General features: G+C 43.9%; 1 protein-coding gene across 4 annotated transcripts in view; it reads right to left on the reverse strand.

Annotated features, from left to right (window-relative positions):
• Window positions 1–789: 789 nt before the first annotated feature.
• ZFP37 (ZFP37 zinc finger protein) overlaps window positions 790–18,289 on the reverse strand; it is a 97,511-nt gene continuing 80,011 nt past the window's right edge. The window contains exons 4-7 of one of the 4 annotated variants that reach the window (XM_070795299.1): window positions 9,262–9,422; window positions 8,771–8,921; window positions 8,426–8,622; window positions 822–8,336 (exon numbers count right to left, since the gene is read on the reverse strand). In XM_070795299.1, coding sequence (XP_070651400.1) covers window positions 9,370–9,422 — 53 coding nt within the window. In that variant the 3' untranslated portion in view covers window positions 822–8,336; window positions 8,426–8,622; window positions 8,771–8,921; window positions 9,262–9,369. Of the gene's footprint in view, window positions 8,337–8,425; window positions 8,623–8,770; window positions 8,922–9,261; window positions 9,423–13,699; window positions 16,432–18,289 lie in introns of those variants that run through there. The other 3 variants (XM_070795297.1, XM_070795296.1, XM_070795298.1) reach the window with 3 other exon arrangements.

The raw sequence follows: 18,289 nt of genomic DNA on the forward strand, positions 1-18,289 counted from the left end.
AGTCACTCTGTTTTGATAGCCTCAGAAACAAAGAAACTGTCTCTGCCAAAGGTGAGGGTAGCTATCACAAAGCATTAACACAGAGCTGGTTAAAATGGGGTTGAATAAAATATTAACAAAGTCTTTAAAGTACGGTGTCTGGTATTCCGTGCATTTAAATTCCTTTTCCTTATTCTCTGAACTCAACTCCTGTAGTCTTTCCTTTCCACACAATGACTGAGCAAGTGTTTAACCACCCTGTATACCTCACCATTCTTAGGTCCCATAAGATGAATAGAGAAGTACAAGATGCCATCCTTCCTTTAAGCAAGTTTCAAGGAAGGTGGGGAAATGCTTTATACACTCCATAAGAACTTAATCCTACAAGCATGGAAATAACTCCACTGAGTGGGACCGAGTCCAGACCATCATTGGTCAGCAAAGGGGTGATGTAGGAGGTAGTATCATGCAGAAAGTGCCTAAGTGGGCTTCCCTGGTGGTCCATTGGTTAATCTGCCTTCCAGTAGAGGAGATGTGGTTCAATCCCTGTTCAGGGAATTAAGATCCCATATGCCACAGAGCAACTAAGCTCATGAGTCACAACTATTGAGTTGTGGTCCACCTGCTTGTAAGATCCAATACAGCCAAAAATAAACACATATTTTATAAAACAGAAAATGCCTAAGAACTCAGGTTTTGGAGTCATGGAGACCTGAGCTTCCTTCCTATCTCTGCCATTTTGATGCCATGAGGACAGATTTAAGATCTCTGAGCCTCAGGTTGCTCATCATGGGGATAATTACACCCACCTGTGGGTCACTGCAGGGATTCAACGGAACTCTGTGTGTGGAACCCTCAACAGAATGTCCAGTGCATCTTGGGCTGGTGGTCACAGACTTATTCCTGGAGACAGCAGGACTTGGGGTGGGTCTTAAAAGCTAGGGAGGGACTCCAGAAGTGCAGAGCATGTGGGAAGAGCCTGGAAGGTGAGAGGACAATGTTGTGTTAGGATCCTTGAACCTCAACTGGAGCTTGTTAAAAGCTACAGCACATTCTGCCTTGCTCAGCGGGTCTGACTCTGTGTGAGCCCACGGACTGTACCCCATCTGGCTCCTCTCTCCATGGAATTTCCTAGGCAAGAATACTGGAGTGCTTTGCCATTTCCTTCTCCAGGTGATCTTCCTGACCCAGGAATTGAGCCCAAGTCTCCTGCATTGGCAGGCGGATTCTTTACCGCTGAGCCACCAGGAAATCCCAATGGTCCCCTTCTGCACCCCTAAAAGAGAGAGTGACTGGTGTCATGAGAGGAGCGTGCACAGGCAGTGGACCTAGGAATTGGGGCATTCTATCTATGCTTGTTTTAAAAGTTTCCCCAGGGACTTCCCTGGTGGTCCAGTGGTTAAGACATTGCCTTCCAACGCAGGGGACATCTTTCCCCTGACCTGGGAGCTAAGATGCCACATGCCTTGTGGCCAAAAAGTCAAAACATAAAACAGAAGAAATACAGCTACAGATTTTTATAAAAATGGTCCATATTTTAGAAAAAGTCATCCCAGGTCCTGTGTGACCGTTACTAGCTCATGCTGAACTGATATCCAGTCACTGGTGTTTTGTCATCATAGGTGGGTTGTGGGTTTTCAAGCCCCTGGGATGGAAGAACTGAATTTGATAAATGGTAGCAAAGGCTCTGGACTTTATTTCCCTCATTTGATTCTTTCCAAGAACGGAGGGCAGCCTATAAGCAACCAGGTTTGCACAACGGGCCTCAATTTCCCTGGACTGTGGTGCGAAGGGAGAGTGAGCTACCACTGCTTCACACAGGCTTACAATCCCATTCCACCACCACTCCCAACCCTTAGAGCTCCACACTGTAATTTTCTGCTGCTGGTGGAGATGTCTTTCTCCTGCTTTGAACCTACCATAGCACCTGATACCTAGAATCACCTCTGGAATGACTGAAGCTTAAATCCTGTCTGAAAAGCACTAGAATGTGATCAGTTGTGTCTGACTCTTTGCAACCTCACGGAGTCTAGCCCACCAGGCTCCTATGCCCATGGGATTTCCAGGAAAGAATACTGGAATGGGGTGCCTTTCCCTACTCTGGGGAATCTCCTGGCTCAAGGATCGAACCTGTGTCTCTTGTATCTCCTGCTTTGGCAGGAGGATTCTTTACCACTGGCGCCACCTGGGAAGCCCAGAAAGCACCAAGGATTCTAGTTTTGAGAAATAACCTTGTAAATCCTTGTAAAATCCTTTTGTAAATAAGAATATTACTTTGGGGCAGTGACTTCATTGTTAGCTCGTGGCCCACAGGAGTGGAGAGAGGGCAGAGGATAGAAATCTATGATCTGAGGCCCGTGCTGTAGGTGATCTTATCTTTTGATACTAAGATCTGAGTTGACTGTTCCCGACTCTGGTTATTCACTTCCATTTCAGATCTACCACATTTTTGGTGGTTGGCTCAAGCACTGCCAGGACAGCCTGTATTCACTGAGATAGTAAGGTCAAGGCTTCAAAAATACCAAAGGTATGATGCAATTCACCTAGCGGCTTGGTGAAAGAAGACCCAGTCAAAACCAAAGCTGAACTAATACTAAATCAATCAGGAGTGATGCTTGGCTTTACAATAGGATTCCCTTAAATAATATTCCGGTATTGTGCTTAAATATTTGTGGTATGAGTTGTAAATTAATGATATGAAACACTCTCACAACTTGTAGATTACCAATAAACATCACAGTTGAATGAATTATCAACCTTTATACTGTGAAAGAAAAGGGGTAGAGAGATGGGGAAAGATGAGCATGAAAAGAAAACAGAAGAGTAACAACCACTGATGCTAGCAGCTCTCAGATGATGATGCAAGCACATGGTATAAGGATTCATTTCACAAAAGTTCACTTGTTCACCATAAACGGTGAACACGTCTATCATAGAATGCAAGACACACAGGGTATTTGATGTAGAGCAATTTTGTTTGTGGTGTAGCAAGGTGCTTTAGTAGACAGTGTTGCTTCTACTGCTAAGTCACTTCAGTCATGTCCAACTCTGTGCGACCCCATAGACGGCAGCCCATCAGGCTCCCCCATCCCTGGGATTCTCCAGGCAAGAACACTGGAGTGGGTTGCCATTGCCTTCTCCAATGCATGAAAGTGAAATGGGAAAGTGAAGTCGCACAGCCCTGTCCTACTCTTAGCGACCCCATGGACTGCAGCCTTCCAGGCTCCTCCATCCATGGGATTTTCCAGGCAAGAGTACTGGAGTGGGTTGCCATTGCCTTCTCCAGTAGACAGTGCTACTAAAGTATTTTTGAAAAACAATGATTCAGAATCTGAAAAGAATAGAAGTATATATACATATATAGCTGAACTACTTTGCTATACATTTGAAGCAACACAACACTGTAAATCAACAGTGTGCATGCATGCTCAGTTCAGTTCAGTTCAGTTCAGTCACTCAGTCGTGTCCCACTCTTTGTGATTCCATGAACTGTAGCACTCTCAGGCCTCCCTGTCCATCACCAACTCCCGGACTTCACTCAGACTCACGTCCATCGAGTCAGTGATGCCATCCAGCCATCTCATCCTCTGTCGTCCCCTTCTCCTCCTGCCCCCAATCCCTCCCAGCATCAGACTCTTTTCCAATGAGTCAACTCTTTGTACGAGGTGGCCAAAGTACTGGAGTTTCAGCTTTAGCATCATTCCTTTCAAAGAAATCCCAGGGCTGATCTCCTTCAGAATGGACTGGTTGGATCTCCTTGCAGTCCAAGGGACTCTCAAGAGTCTTCTCCAACACCACAGTTCAAAAGCATCAGTTCTTCGGTGCTCAGCCTTCTTCACAGTCCAACTCTCATATCCATACATGACCACTAGAAAAAGCATAGCCTTGACTAGATGGACCTTTGTTGGAAAAGTAATGTCTCTGTTTTTCAATATGCTATCTAGGTTGGTCATAACTTTCCTTTCAAGGAGAAAGCGTCTTTTAATTTCATGGCTGCAGTCACCATCTGCAGTGATTTTGGAGCCACCAAAATAAAGTCTGACACTGTTTCCACTGTTTCCCCATCTATTTCCCATGAAGTGATGGGACCGGATGCCATGACCTTTGTTTTCTGAATGTTGACAAGGCAGCTATTTTCAGCAGAGATAAAATCAAAACTTACAAGTTAACAAGGAAACATGAGGTCATCCATATGAAAGAGAGAGGGTTGTAAATAATCACTTTCACTGTATGGCTCATAAAAAGGAAGAAGGTCATAAATAGTTACTTATCACAATATGGAAAAACTAACGAAGGAAATGCATGCATTCCTAAGCCCTGGGACTACCTTGCTACTCCACTTAATTCCTGAATATTCAGGAATTAATAAGGGACAGAGGATTCATGGCAGACCCAAAACAGCACACAGGAAGCCTCCTGTTAAATGCTTCCTGACAGTGAGCTACAGCCCACGGGGTCTCAAAGAGTCAAATACAACTGAGCCCATGAGCACACATGAACCAGTCATTACAGAGGTGAGCTGCCCATGCCTCAGACATTTAGAGGTAATCTTTTAGAAACAGAGAGGTAGTATTTCATGCCTCAGTTCAAACATGGCATTGACACCTGAATCCAAATTACTTTATTACAGTCAACTTGCATCTGTTATTTTAATTTTTAAGATGATTAGACTTAAGTAAGCTTAGAAACAATTGGCAATCAAATAAAGAAGGGCTGTTAAAGACATATTTCTTCAAGCATGGAATTGTGCCATAATCCACTTACCAAGGCAGGTAGTTACAATGGAAATACATTTGGCAGCAGTACAAAAACCATCTGTACTGGGGACAGATATTAAAAAATAATATTTTGCTCTCATAAATATCAATGAGTATTAGACAAGTGCTTTATAAATATTATTTCATGGAATCTTCATAATAGATCAGTATGCTAAGTATTATTATCCTGTTTATAAAGGTATAAACTAAGACTCAGGTTAAGTAAACTTACCAAGATCACACAGCGAGCAAGTGGGAGAACCCATATTGGAACCCAAGACTGTCTGATTCCAGAGTTCCTATGCTGACTGATTCCACGACACAGATCGAGGCTTAAAGTTTCTGACATGGAGGACAGATGGAACAGGAATAAGTAATGCTTTAGACCCTCAGGGCTGTCTGCCTAGTAGTTACGACTGAAGAAGTTACATATAGATTTCCCTAAAATGTGACATTAGGGACATGGCTGAGAGTCTGATCAAGTGAAGGGCAAGAAGCAACCCTTTTGGTCAACAAATATTTGATGGGTGAAAGGATAATTTGAGGGGTATTGCTCATCTCATGGGGCTTCCCAGGTGGTTCCGTTGTAAAGAATCCTCCTGCCAATGCAGGAGATGCGAGTTCGACCCCTGGGTCCGGAAGATCCTTGGAGAAGGAAATAGCAACCCACTCCAGTATTCTTGCCTAGAAAATTTCCAGAGGAGTCTGGTGGGTTACAGTCCACAGCGTTGCAGAGTCAGACACGACTGAGTGACCGAGCATGAACACAGGCACTTCTAAAAGGAATTAGGGGATGCTTCTATACCAAAAAAGCAGACACTATGTGCTTGCATTTGTGGTACAAGTTAAGTACCTGGGACCCACCCACTGACTGAACGTGCATTATTATTATTGCACTTTTAAAGATAGAGAAGACATAAATGGATTCTTATTATATTCCTTGCCTTAGAGCTGAGATGAAAAAGTGCAGTGAAAGAGATTTGAGAGCAACAACTGAGTGGCGAGGAGAAGCTTTTTACAAATCTTTTCCTGGCCTTAAAGCAATGGGGAGATGTGGGCATAGCTGTCAGTTTGGGGAAGAGGTATAGCAATATATGTATCATACAAGATGATGACAAATGTAGGAATTTCTTTGTTTTTGTTGAATCAAGGCTCATATTTTTCTACAAGAATCTATGAGTCAGGCCCTTACCTGCCGGTCCAGTGGTCAGGGAGCTAAGATCCAACATGCCTCACAGCCAAAAAACCAAACATAAAAACAGAAGCAATATTGTAACAAAATCAATAAAGACTGTAAAAATGGTCCACATCGGAAATTTCTTAAAAAAAAAAAAAAAAGGTGAGAATCGAATCAGTCAAACCACCTTGAGGAAGCTGAAAACAGTAAAGCCCAAGCACAGGCTGTCTCCTGAGCTCCCCTCACACAGTCCCTCCTTTACTTCTGAATCCTGTAAATCTGCTCTTCCGTTTTAACCTGTATACACAGAGACCTCTAGTGCCTTCCAATAGTCTTTCAAAGGCTTCCCTGGTGGCTGAGATGGTAAAGAATCGGCCTGCAATGCGGGAGACCTGGGTTCAATCCCAGGGTCAGGAAGATTTCCTGGGGAAGGAAATGGCAACCCACTCCAGGGTTCTTGCCTGGAGAATCCCATAGAAAGAGGAGCCTGATGGGCTACAGTCCATGGAGTTGCAAAGAGTCAGACACAACTGAGCGAGTAACCCTAGTGCCCTCAGCTAACCCAGAGTCAACTCAGAATCACATTCCAAAAAACATCCATTTTCCTCCATCTGGCCAAGTCTTGTACCTACTATGTCAGTAGCTTCTTGAATCTTAACTTTTTTTTAAGACCCCCAGAAGGCTGGACAAAAATGGAATGGGAATAGCACTGTGGCCAGGCTGTAGGAGGCGGGAAGGAAGGGTCATGGATTCTCTGCTCTTCTCTCAAGGCTGACTGCTAAACCTGTGTGTGTGTGTGTGTGTGTGTGTGTGTGTGTGACAACTAGACCCCCATATATTCGGAGCATAGTGTTTTGTGAAGAGATTTTTCTGAACCAATCGCCTTAGAGTTCCCATCTCTCCAATTCCACCAAAGGGAAAGATGCTAAAGTACCGGGGTCCAGCCCTGGTAGGATCCAGGGATTCCCTCGGGAGGACGGCATCTGCGAAAGAAGACATACAGAGATAAAGAGATAATGAAAGAATTTTGCAGTTAAGAAAATAGAGGAGAGAAAAGAGGCTGATATTCCTTGGTTTACACAGAAAGCTATCAAGCCCCAGCACGGGACTTGCTCTGTTCACGTAGGCCGCAGGCACCCTCTCCAATCGCGGAAGGTGCCCCACCTTAGGCACCTTCTCAAGTGGGTCTTAGAAGCCCAGGCAGGAAAGTGAACACAGAGAGCCCCTGCGCTCCATGGAATCAGCCTGAATAGGAAAAGGAAAGAGAAAGAACGACATGGGGAGACCAAGCTTCGGTGAGCAAGGCCCGCACTTTATTTTCCAAAGTAGTTTTTGTACCTTAAGTTGTGCATAGAGGGTAATGGGGGGGGGGGGGGGGGCGGGGGCGGGGAGCAGGTAGAGTCATTCAAGGTCAGCAGTCCTTGATCCTTATCGAAGCCAGGCTTTCTTTCTGCAAACTTATCATATGCAAAAGCTTTAGGTGATTTACATCATCTTCTGGCCAGGAGGCCTGTTAACATTTTATGACCCTTTCTTCAGAAAACTTATTTTTCTCTAAAGGTGATCATTCTAAAGTCAGGCGCTACCCTCCGAAAGCATTAGATAAAGTTGCATTCCTATAGGGCAAAAGTGTGGTGGGCTATAACAAGAAAAGAATTAACTCAAGGGTCCAAGGTTACAAATATTAAAGCTACTACTTACATTTCTATATACCAACTATATTAATCAATACCCTCCCAGGGACACAGTAGGTAAGGGATATGGAAACTTGGCAGCAAGCATTAGCTCAACAAAGAAATCCTCTACTAGTTCTATTCTAACAATTTTAACTCTCTGAGAAGCTCTGCATTGTTAGAATATCTTAAGCTCCCTGTGCCTCTAGTAGTGGGGAGGCTGTGAACAATCACATGCATAGCTGCAGGAGTCTGAACAAACTTGTCAGGCAAGCTAGAAAGTCATCAGAGGGGTTTGAATTGAAACACTCCTATTATGCCCAGGAGACTTATTAACTAGAGTTTTAAGTTGATTTTCTTACAGAGAAAGGTGGTCGGGGATAGCCCCCCGTTAATGTCAGAAGAGTTGGTGAAAGTCGTGAAATAGTAAAACAGACAAATTTTGGTTTTGGGGTAGATACTCGGGCAGGTCCAGGGGGGGCCCTTGAGTCCTGACTCACCTTTGCATATCAGGCCTCTCCGCATGACCTTTGTCATGGGTGGGAACTCCCGTGCTGGCTCCTGGCACTCAAGGCCCCCACATTCTTTGGTCTGAGCTAAAACACACTCATGAAAATATTACCACCAGACAAGGGAGAAAGAAGATGGGCTCTCTGATCTTTCTGGTGCAGGTCAGGAAGGCCACATATGGAGAAAACAAGCCTGGCGTGCCTGCTGTGTCACGCTGAGCACTGTTTCACCTGTTGGATACTGCAGAGAATAAAAGAAACTCCTTCAGCATGTTTACATTCTAGAGGGAGTGGGTACAGGCAATAAACAAATAAATATGGAAGGCTTACCAGGAAAGGTGGGGAAAGAGCGCTACTTAGACTTGGGGTGTGGAGGAGTCACCCAGAGCCAGGAGGCCATGAGACAGTGGGCCATGCCGGTATCTGGGAGATGAGGGTTTCACACAAAGGAAGCAGCAAGGACTGGGGTCCAGAGATGGGCTTGCTCATGGGGTGTCTGTGGAAGATGGTGTGAGGAACTAGTTCAGCTTTAATAGAAACATGGGGAGAGGAAGGTAGTTGTGTTAGGTTGTGGGATTTCTGGCGGCTGGATAATCCCTGTCAGCACTGCTGACCAGACCTTGTTTCCCAGGCCAGGCTCTCCTGAAAAAACTGTCACTCCATTTTCTTTCTTACCAAGTGGTTAGCCAGTTGCTGTTCAGTTGCTCAGTCATGTCCAACTCTTTGCGACCCCATGGACTGCAGCATCCCAGGCTTCCTTGTCCTTCACCATCTCACGGAGTTTGCTCAAACTCATGCCCATTGAGTCGGTGATGCCAGTAATTGTCTATTATTTATGCAAGAGATAGACGGGCTCCAGGTCAGACATTTAGAACTGGCCTCCTGTTTACATTTCATGGGGCACGAAGATGTGGGCTTCAGGCTAGATACCCCTATTAGCATTTCCTAAGACACGAGATGGTAGGGCTCCAGTTAAGACATTGACGTCAGCCTCCTGTTTGCCCTCCAGAATAGAAGTAACAACAGTCACAGGGTAAATAGCCAGTGTTTGTCCCTTGTAAACACCTTAAGGGAACACTCATGGCAATAATCAAGGTAAGAATCATGGCAGGGACACAGAAGTAAAACCCTGTTTGAGTAAAGGATTAAGGGATCTCAGCTCTCACCTCTTTCAGGACAAGGAAGACACTACACAAGCACAGAAAGGCTCCCTGTGAGTCAAAATTCAAGGAATAACTCCGGGCCATAACGAGTCTTGCTCCTCCCAGAAGCCTTCACTTCAAGATCCATTTTGGTTGAGGGATGCAGGTGTACCCAGGGGAGGGTCCTAGTGTAGGTCAAGTATGGGGAAAAAAATCAGATAATTGGCCTTAAGGAAGACAAAGACACAGAAGAACGGATCTATATAAATGACTTAACCATCTCTTTACTGTCCTCCTCTTCACTAGGGCGATGCCCACACCCCTTCTATCTGGGTGTGCATCTCTGCCTTGCTTCTGTCTCATCTAAACAAATTCAATTTTTTGGGCAGGGAACAATTCCTGGGCAGGAAATTAAAATCTCGATTCATGCCTCCACTCACTGCTGCAGTGATAAATGCATTTTTCACTGAGGGCAAAGATCCAGGGAAAAATAGCTTCTAGCCTCTAGCCCTTGCTGGTCTGGGGGCTAGGATCCCTGGTTCCCATCCAGGCTACCTAGATTCAGTTCCTGGGCAAGGAATTAAGATCTCCCTTCATGCCTCCACTCACTGTTGCCTCGCTGAGACCATTACTACCAAAATAGAGTTATCACACATTTTGATATCACATAAGAGAGGACTCTACACATGGACATCACCAGATGGTCAACACCAAAATCAGATTGATTATGTTCTTTGCAGCCAAAGATGGAGAAGCTCTATACATTCAGCAAAAACAAGGCCAGGATCTGACTGTGGCTCAGATCATGAACTCCTTATTGCCAAATTCAGACTTATATTGAGAAAGTAGAGAAAACCACTAGACCATGTAGGTATCACCTAAGTCAAATCCCTTATGATTATACAGTGGAAGTGACAAATAGATTCAAGCGATTAGATATGACAGATACAGTGCCTGAAGAACTATGGACAGAGGTTTGTGAATTTGTACAGGAGACAGGGATCAAGACCATATCCAAGAAAAAGAAATGCAAAAAAGCAAAATGGCTGCCTGAGGAGGCCTTACAAATAGCTGTGAAAGAAGAGAAGTGAAAAGCAAAGTAGAAAAGGAAAGATATACCGGTTTGAACGCAGAGTTCAAAAGAACAGCAAGGAGAAATAAATCCTGAATGATCAGTGCAAACAAAGAGGAAAACAATAGAATGGGAAAGACTAGAGATCTTTTCAAGAAAATTAGAGAAACCAGGGACCATTTCATGCAAATATGGGCTCAATAAAGGACAGAAATGGTATGGACCTAACAGAAACAGAAGATATCAAGAAGAGGTGGCAAGAATACACAGAAGAACTATACAAAAAAGATCTTCATGACCCAGATAATCACAATCGTGTGATCACTACCCTAGAGCCAGACATCCTGAAATGTGAAGTCAAGTGGGCCTTAGGAAGCATCACTACAAACAAAGCTAGTGGAGGTGATGGAATTCAGTTGAGCTATTTCAAATCCTAAAAGATGATGCTGTGAAAGTGCTGCACTCAATATGCCAGCAAATTTGGAAAACTCAGCAGTGGCCACAGGACTGGAAAAGGTCAGTTTTCATTCCAGTCCCAAAGAAAGGCAATGCCAAAATGTTCAAACTACCACACAATTGCACTCATCTCACACGTTAGTAAAGTAATGCTCAGAATTCTCCAAGCCAGGCTTCAACAATATGTGAACCATGAACTTCAAGTTGTTCAAACTGGATTTAGAAAAGGCAGAGGAACCAGAGATCAAATTGCCAACATCTGTTGGATCATCATAAAAGCTGGAATTCCAGCACAAGCTGGAATCAAGATTTCTGGGAGAAATATCAGTAACCTCAGATATGCAGTTGACACCACCCTTATGGCAGAAAGTGAAGAAGAACTAAAAAGCCTCTTGATGAAAGTGAAAGAGGAGAGTGAAAAAGTTGGCTTAAAGCTCAACATTCAGAAAACGAAGACCATGGCATCTGGTTCTGGAAACAGTGTCAGACTTTATTTTTGGGGGCTCCCAAACCACTGCAGATGGTGACTGCAGCCATGAAATGAAAAGACGCTTACTCCTTGGAAGGAAAGTTATGACCAACCTAGATAGCATATTCAAAAGCAGACATTACTTTGCCAACAAAGTTTCATTTAGTCAAGGCTATGGTTTTTCCTGGGTCATATATGGATGTGAGAGTTGGACTGTGAAGAAGGCTGAGTGCCGAAGAATTGATGCTTTTGAACTGTGGTGTTGCAGAAGGCTCTTGAGAGTGCCTTGGACTGCAAGGAGATCCAACCAGTCCATTCTGAAGGAGATCAGCCCTGGGATTTCTTTGGAAGGAATGATGCTAAAGCTGAAACTCCAGTACTTTGGCCACCTCATGCGAAGAGTTGACTCATTGGAAAAGACTCTGATGCTGGGAGGGATTGGGGGCAAGAGGAGAAGGGGACGACAGAGGATGAGATGGCTGGATGGCATCACCGACTCGATGGACGTGAGTCTGGGTGAACTCCGGGAGTTGGTGATGGACAGGGAGGCCTGGCGTGCTGCGATTCATGGGGTTGCAAAGAGTCAGACACGACTGAGCGACTGATCTGATCTGATCTGATCTGATCAGTTGTATCATTTTTTTAGATCCCACATGGAAATGATATCATATGATGTTTATCTTTCTCTTTCTGACTTGCTTCACTTGGTATGATAATCTCTAGGTCCATCTATGTCCCTACAAATGGCATCATTTTATTCTTTCTTATGGCTGAGTAATATCCCACTGTATACATGGACCACAGCTTTTTTCATCCATTCATCTGTAGATGGAAGTTTAGGTTGTTTCCATGTCCTGGCAACTGTAAATAGTGATGCAGTGAACATTAGGATGCAGGTAGCTTTTCAGATTATGGTTTTGTTTTCTCTGGATATATGCCCAGGAGTGGGATTAACGGATCATATGGTAGCTCTATTTTTTTTTTTTTTTAAAGAACCTCCATACTGTTCTCTATAGTGCCTGTACCAATTTACATTACCACAAGAGTGTAGGCAGGCTCCATTTTCTCCACACCCTCTCCAGCATTTGTTATTTGTAGATTTTTGATGATGGCCATTCTGACTGGTATGAGGTGATACTTCATTGTTGTTTCGATTTGCCTTTCTCTAGTAATTAGCAATGTTAATCTTTTCACGTGCCTGTTGGCTATCTGTATATCTTCTTTGGAAAAGATATGTGTTCTTCTGCCTATGTTCTTTATTAGGTTGCTCGATTTTTTTATATTGAGCTGCATGAGCTATTTGTATATTTGAGAGAGTAATCCCTTGTTGATCCCATGGTTTGCAAATTATCTTTTCCCCTTCTGTGGGTTGTCTTTTCATTTTGCTTATAGATTCCTTTGCTGTGCAAAAGATTTAATGCTTAATTATGTCCCATTTGTTTATTTTTGTTTTTCTTTTCATTACTCTAGAAAGTGGATCAAAAAAAGGTATTGATGCAATCTATGTCAAAGGGTGCTCTGCTTTTCCTCTAAGAGTTTTATAGTATCCAGTCTTACATCTAGGTCTTTAATCCATTTTGAGTTTATTTTTGTGTATAGTGTTAAAGAGTGTTCTTATTTCATTCTTTTACATGTAGCTGTCTACATGCCAAGCTCTTTACATAAAAAATTTCTTCAGATCCTTACATTGATGATATAAAACAGATTTTCATGTTTTCAAATTAGGTCTGGCCTATGGCAAAATTGTTACATGGATGATTTTTATCTTCAGAACTCCTTGACCCTTTCCTGAAGGATTCATAATCCAAGATTTATGATTATTCTTCCCACTGCCCAAACTGTCTTCCTCCCATCCGAAGCCTAGTGGTGTCAGTATCAGTGGAATAAACTGGTCCTGTGATATGTCTACAATGCGGGAGACCTGGGTTCCATCCCTGGGTCGGGAAGATCCACTGGAGAAGGAAACGGCAATCCACTCCAATACTATTGCCTGGAAACTTCCATGGACAGAGGAGCCTGGTAGGCTACAGTCCATGGGGTCGCAAAGAGTCGGACCTGACTGAGCAACTTCACTTTCCTATGGTGCTTAAGAGAGTCCCAGATGGGTGCTGGGTAGCCTGGGCCCACGCACAGTAAGTACCTGCTGAATTTTGATAATCTGATAATGAAATCTTGATAATCTTGAATCTGGAGGCTGCAATCACAGGTATCCTTGGTTTTCTTACCCCCAGGGAGCCCTCATGTTGTGCTAGAAATTTCAAACTAGGAGGGAAGGAAAGGGTTTCTGCCTCCACCCCTGCCCCATGTGGGAAGAGAACTCTGGATCCCTTTTGCAGGGACTACCTCTTTCTGGATATTAGGATGGTGTGTCAGACATACAGATACATTACTCAGATTCCCTCTTCAAGAAAGGGCTCATTGTGCACCCGTGAGGAGGGGGGTTAACCCACAGCCTCCACTGTTACCTGGTTCTGATTGGCCTCAACTCTTGAGCTGAGATGGTGGTCTTCTCGGGTGGCCCCATCCAGTGGCTGTGCAGGACTGTGACACAAGGTCCCGTCCTGTTCTGCCTGACACAGGCCTCTTCTCACATGCTCAGAGCTCCCTGCTGGCTGACAGAGACTTTGTCAGATCGTGTCATGGTCTGACAGCTCCCCTGCCCTAATCCCGTTTCCTTCTTTTTCCTTTCACAAGTGTTAATCCCAGTAAGCCTTTTACACTCCTAAATCTGTCTCAGGATCTGTTTTCTGGAGGGCCCAGATGACACAGATGGGATGCTGTTAGCCCCAAGAAACCTTTCATCAGTGAAGGGAGTGGCTATTTTAAAACTGGATTTGAGCCACTACCAGCAGAATATATAATTACCCTGGATGCCCAAGTCCAAGGAGCACTTCCAGTCTGGCACATGAATCAAATAAGCACTACTTCTTGCTGTTCCTTTCGGCACTGTGTCTTGCTATTATATAACATGACTTGAATGTTTCTATTGTCTGCCTCAATGAGTGATTTGTTCATTAATTAAGAGTGTGACTGAGGACAAGGTCACTATGTCCATTTCCAGTCTGCTGGTTAGTTTCAGTCAAGTTGCCTGTTATGGATGGACTGTTTTCTGGTCATATGTGGACTCCGTAAACCCCTTACCCACGCTGAATCATGACTTAGGCTAGTCATTTCTCAACCTCCTAGTAGACCGTCACCCTTCCCGAGAGTCACTTATATAAAGCTCTGTATTTTAGCGTTGGGTGAGGAAGTCTTAATGTGGTTTGGTGACCAGTACTTGTGGCCACAAATGGAAGGGCATAGTTTTTGCCTTTTGGGGTATGGAAGCATCCCCTAATTCCTTGTTAGAAATGCTTGTGTTCACACTCAGTCACTCAGTCATGTCTGACTCTCTGCAACCCAATGGACTGTAGCCCACCAGGCTCCTCTGTCCATGGAATTCTCCAGGCAAGAATACTGGAGTGGGTTGCCATTCCCTCCTCCAGGGAATTTTCTTGACCCAGGGGATGAACCTGTGTCTCCTGCATCTCCTGCCTTGGCAAGTGGATTCTTTACCCCGAGCACCTGGGAAGCCCCATTAGATGAGCAGTACCCCTCATATTATCCATTTACCCATTAAATATTTGTTGACTGAGAGGACTGCTACTTGCCTTTCACTTGATTTGACCCTCAGCTATGTCCTTAGTGTCACATTTGGGGGAAATCTACATGCAACTTCTTCCATAGTAACTACCAAGAAGACACCCCTGAGGGCCTACTTATTCCTGTTCCATCTGTCCTCCGTGTCAGAAACATCAAGCCTCGATCTGTGTTGTGGAGTCAGTCAGCGTAGGAGCTCTGGGTTCAGACAGTCTTGGGTTCCAGTATGGGTTCTCCCACTTGCTCGCTGTGTGCTCTTGGTAAGTTTACCTAACCTCTCTGAGTCTTAGTTTATACCTTTATAAAAAGGATAATAATACCTATCATACAGATCTATTATGAAGATTCTATGAAATAATATTTATAAGGCACTTATCTAATATGCATTGATATTTTCTCTATTTATGGCAGCAAAATATCATTCTTTAATGTCTGGCTCATGGAAAGATAGTTTTTGTACTGCTGCGAAATGTATTCCCATTGTAACTACCTGACTTGGTAAGTAGATTATGGCACAATCCCACATTTGAACAAATATGTTTTTGAATGCCCTTCTTTATTTGATTACCAAGTTGTTCCTAAGTTTGTTTAAGTCTAATCACCTTAAATATAAAAATAACAGATGCAACTTGACTGTAATATAGTAGTTTGGATTCAGGTGTCAATGACATGTTTGAACTGAGGGAATGTGATTAAATATCACCTCTCTGTTCCTAAATGATTGGTAGATGTTTGAGGAGAGAGAATGAGGTGGCATCATTATTTTTGTGTGTGTCTGATCTGGTCAGTTTTTGCTCTTAATTGTTTTTCCCTTTATTTATTAATTGAAGTAAGTTAAGAATCCCATGGGCAGGAGTTGATTTACAATGCTGTGTTAGTTTCAGGTGTTAGCTAAATGGTTCAGTTATACATGTGTATATACATAAATCTATTCTTTTCAGATTCCGATTCATTATTTTTCAAAAATCCTTTAGTAGCACGTCTTCTAAAGCAGCTTGCTACACCACAGACAGGATTACTCTACATCAAATACTTAGCCTGTGTATTTTGCGTTATGTACTAGATGTATTCACCGTTGATGGATGGTCAGGTGAACTTTTGTAAAATGAATCCGTATGCCATGTACTCACATCGTCTTCTGAGAGATGCTAACATCAGTGGTTGTTACTCTTCTCTTTTAGTTTTTTTGGTCATCTTTCCTCATCTCTCTACCCCTTCCTGTCTTCCACAGTAAAAAGTCAATAATTCACTCAGCTGTGATATTTATTGTTCACCTATAAGTTGTAATAGTGTTTCATATTGTTAATTTACAACTCCTACCACAAATATTTAAGCACAATACAGGAATATTATTTAAGGGAATCCTATTGTAAAGCCAAGCATCACTCCTGATTGATTTAGTATTAGTTCAGCTTTGGTTTTGACTGGGTCTTCTTTCACCAAGCCGCTAGGTGAATTGCATCATACCTTTGGTATTTTTGAAGCCTTGACCTTACTATCTCAGTGAATACAGGCTGTCCTGGCAGTGCTTGAGCCGACCACCAAAAATGTGGTAGATCTGAAATGGAAGTGAATAACCAGAGTCGGGAACAGTCAACTCAGATCTTAGTATCGAAAGATAAGTTCACCTACAACACGGGCCTCAGATCATAGATTTCTATCCTCTGCCCTCTCTCCACTTCTGTGGGCCACGAGCTAACAATGAAGTCACTGCCCCAAAGTAATATTCTTATTTACAAAAGGATTTTACAAGGATTTACAAGGTTATTTCTCAAAACTAGAATCCTTGGTGCTTTCTGGGCTTCCCAGGTGGCGCCAGTGGTAAAGAATCCTCCTGCCAAAGCAGGAGACACAAGAGACACAGGTTCGATCCTTGAGCCAGGAGATCCCCCAGAGTAGGGAAAGGCACCCCACTACAGTGTTCTTTTCTGGAAAATCCCATGGGCAGAGGAGCCTGGTGGGCTAGAGTCCATGAGGTTGCAAAGAGTCAGACACAACTGAGCGACTGAGCACATTCTAGTGCATTAATTAGAGCACATTAAAAGTGCATCCTGCTTTTCAGACAGAATTTAAGGTTCAGTCATTCCAGAGGTAATACTATACGTATCAGGCGCTATGGTAGGTACAAAGCAGAACAGTAAGGACATCTCCACCAGCAGCAGAAAGTTACGGTGTGGAGCTCTAAGGGTTGGGAACGGTGGTGGGTACAATGGTGATCTTGTGTGAAGTGGTGGTAGCTAACGCTCCCCTCAGCACCACAGCCCAGGAAGAGTGGGGTTCATGGTGCAAACCTGGTTGCTCATGGGCTGCCATCTCTTCTTGGGAGGAATCAAAACCGGGGAGTAAAGTACACAGCCTTTGTTACTATTTGTCAAATTCAATTCTTCCATCTCAGGGACAGGAAAACTTGCAATCAGCCCATGATGACAAAAAAGCAGTGGCTGGATATCAGTTAAGCATGAGCTAGGAATGGTCACATAAGGACCTGGGATGATTTTTTTAAAATATTGACCATTTTTATAGTCTTTATTAAATCTGTAGCTATATTTCTTCTGTTTTATCTTTGGCTTTTTGGCCACAAGACATGTGGGGTCCTAGCTCCCAGGCCAGGGGAACGATGTCCCCTGTGTTGGAAGGCAACGTCTTAACCACTGGACCGCCAGGGAAGTCCCTGGGAAACTTCTTAAAGCAGGCCATAGACTGAATGCCACAATTCCTGGGTCTACCACCTTGTGCCAGCCCCTCCCATGACGCCAGTCACTCTCTCAGGCGTGCAGAAGGGACTACTGGGTTTCCCTGTTGGCTCAGCAGTAAAGAATCTGCCTGCCAGTGTAGAAGACACGCATTCAATCCCTGGGGAAGGAAATGGAACCCACTCCAGTATTTTTGCCTGGGAAATCCCTTGGACAGAGGAGCCCAACGGTGTAGGGTAAGGGAGTTACAGAAGGTGAGGTTAGGAAAAAGAGCGAGACTGGCACCCTACAGGAACAGATCACCTTTAATGAGGCGAGAAGGGGCAGCAGTCAGATTAGTGAGCTGGTACGCCAACCCACGAAGGCTTATATGTAGAAATATAGTGTCTTAAGGGGGCCTGTTCTTCTCCAAGGTTGTTTGGGTTAGTTATCTCTTAAACGTCTGGGGCAAAGAATTCTGGAGATCGGCCAGAGGCTGGACCGCCTGGGAGCTGGGCATAATCAACCTTTATGTCCATTTTTTTTCTTCGGGTGAGAGAGTTCTTTGTTTTGCATAGAATGGTGGGTAGGACCTGGAGGGGAGTTTTAACTCCAGGCTATTTTGAGCTGTGTAACTTTCCTTCAGATGGGGTGCAGGCCATGGGCTCACACAGAGTTGGACACAACTGAGCACTCATTCGCACTAGTACTCACAAGGGGACATTAATTCGAGGCAGAATAAGC

The sequence above is a fragment of the Bos indicus genome, chromosome 8 (assembly GCF_029378745.1).
Source record: "Bos indicus isolate NIAB-ARS_2022 breed Sahiwal x Tharparkar chromosome 8, NIAB-ARS_B.indTharparkar_mat_pri_1.0, whole genome shotgun sequence".
Taxonomy (NCBI): domain Eukaryota; kingdom Metazoa; phylum Chordata; class Mammalia; order Artiodactyla; family Bovidae; genus Bos; species Bos indicus.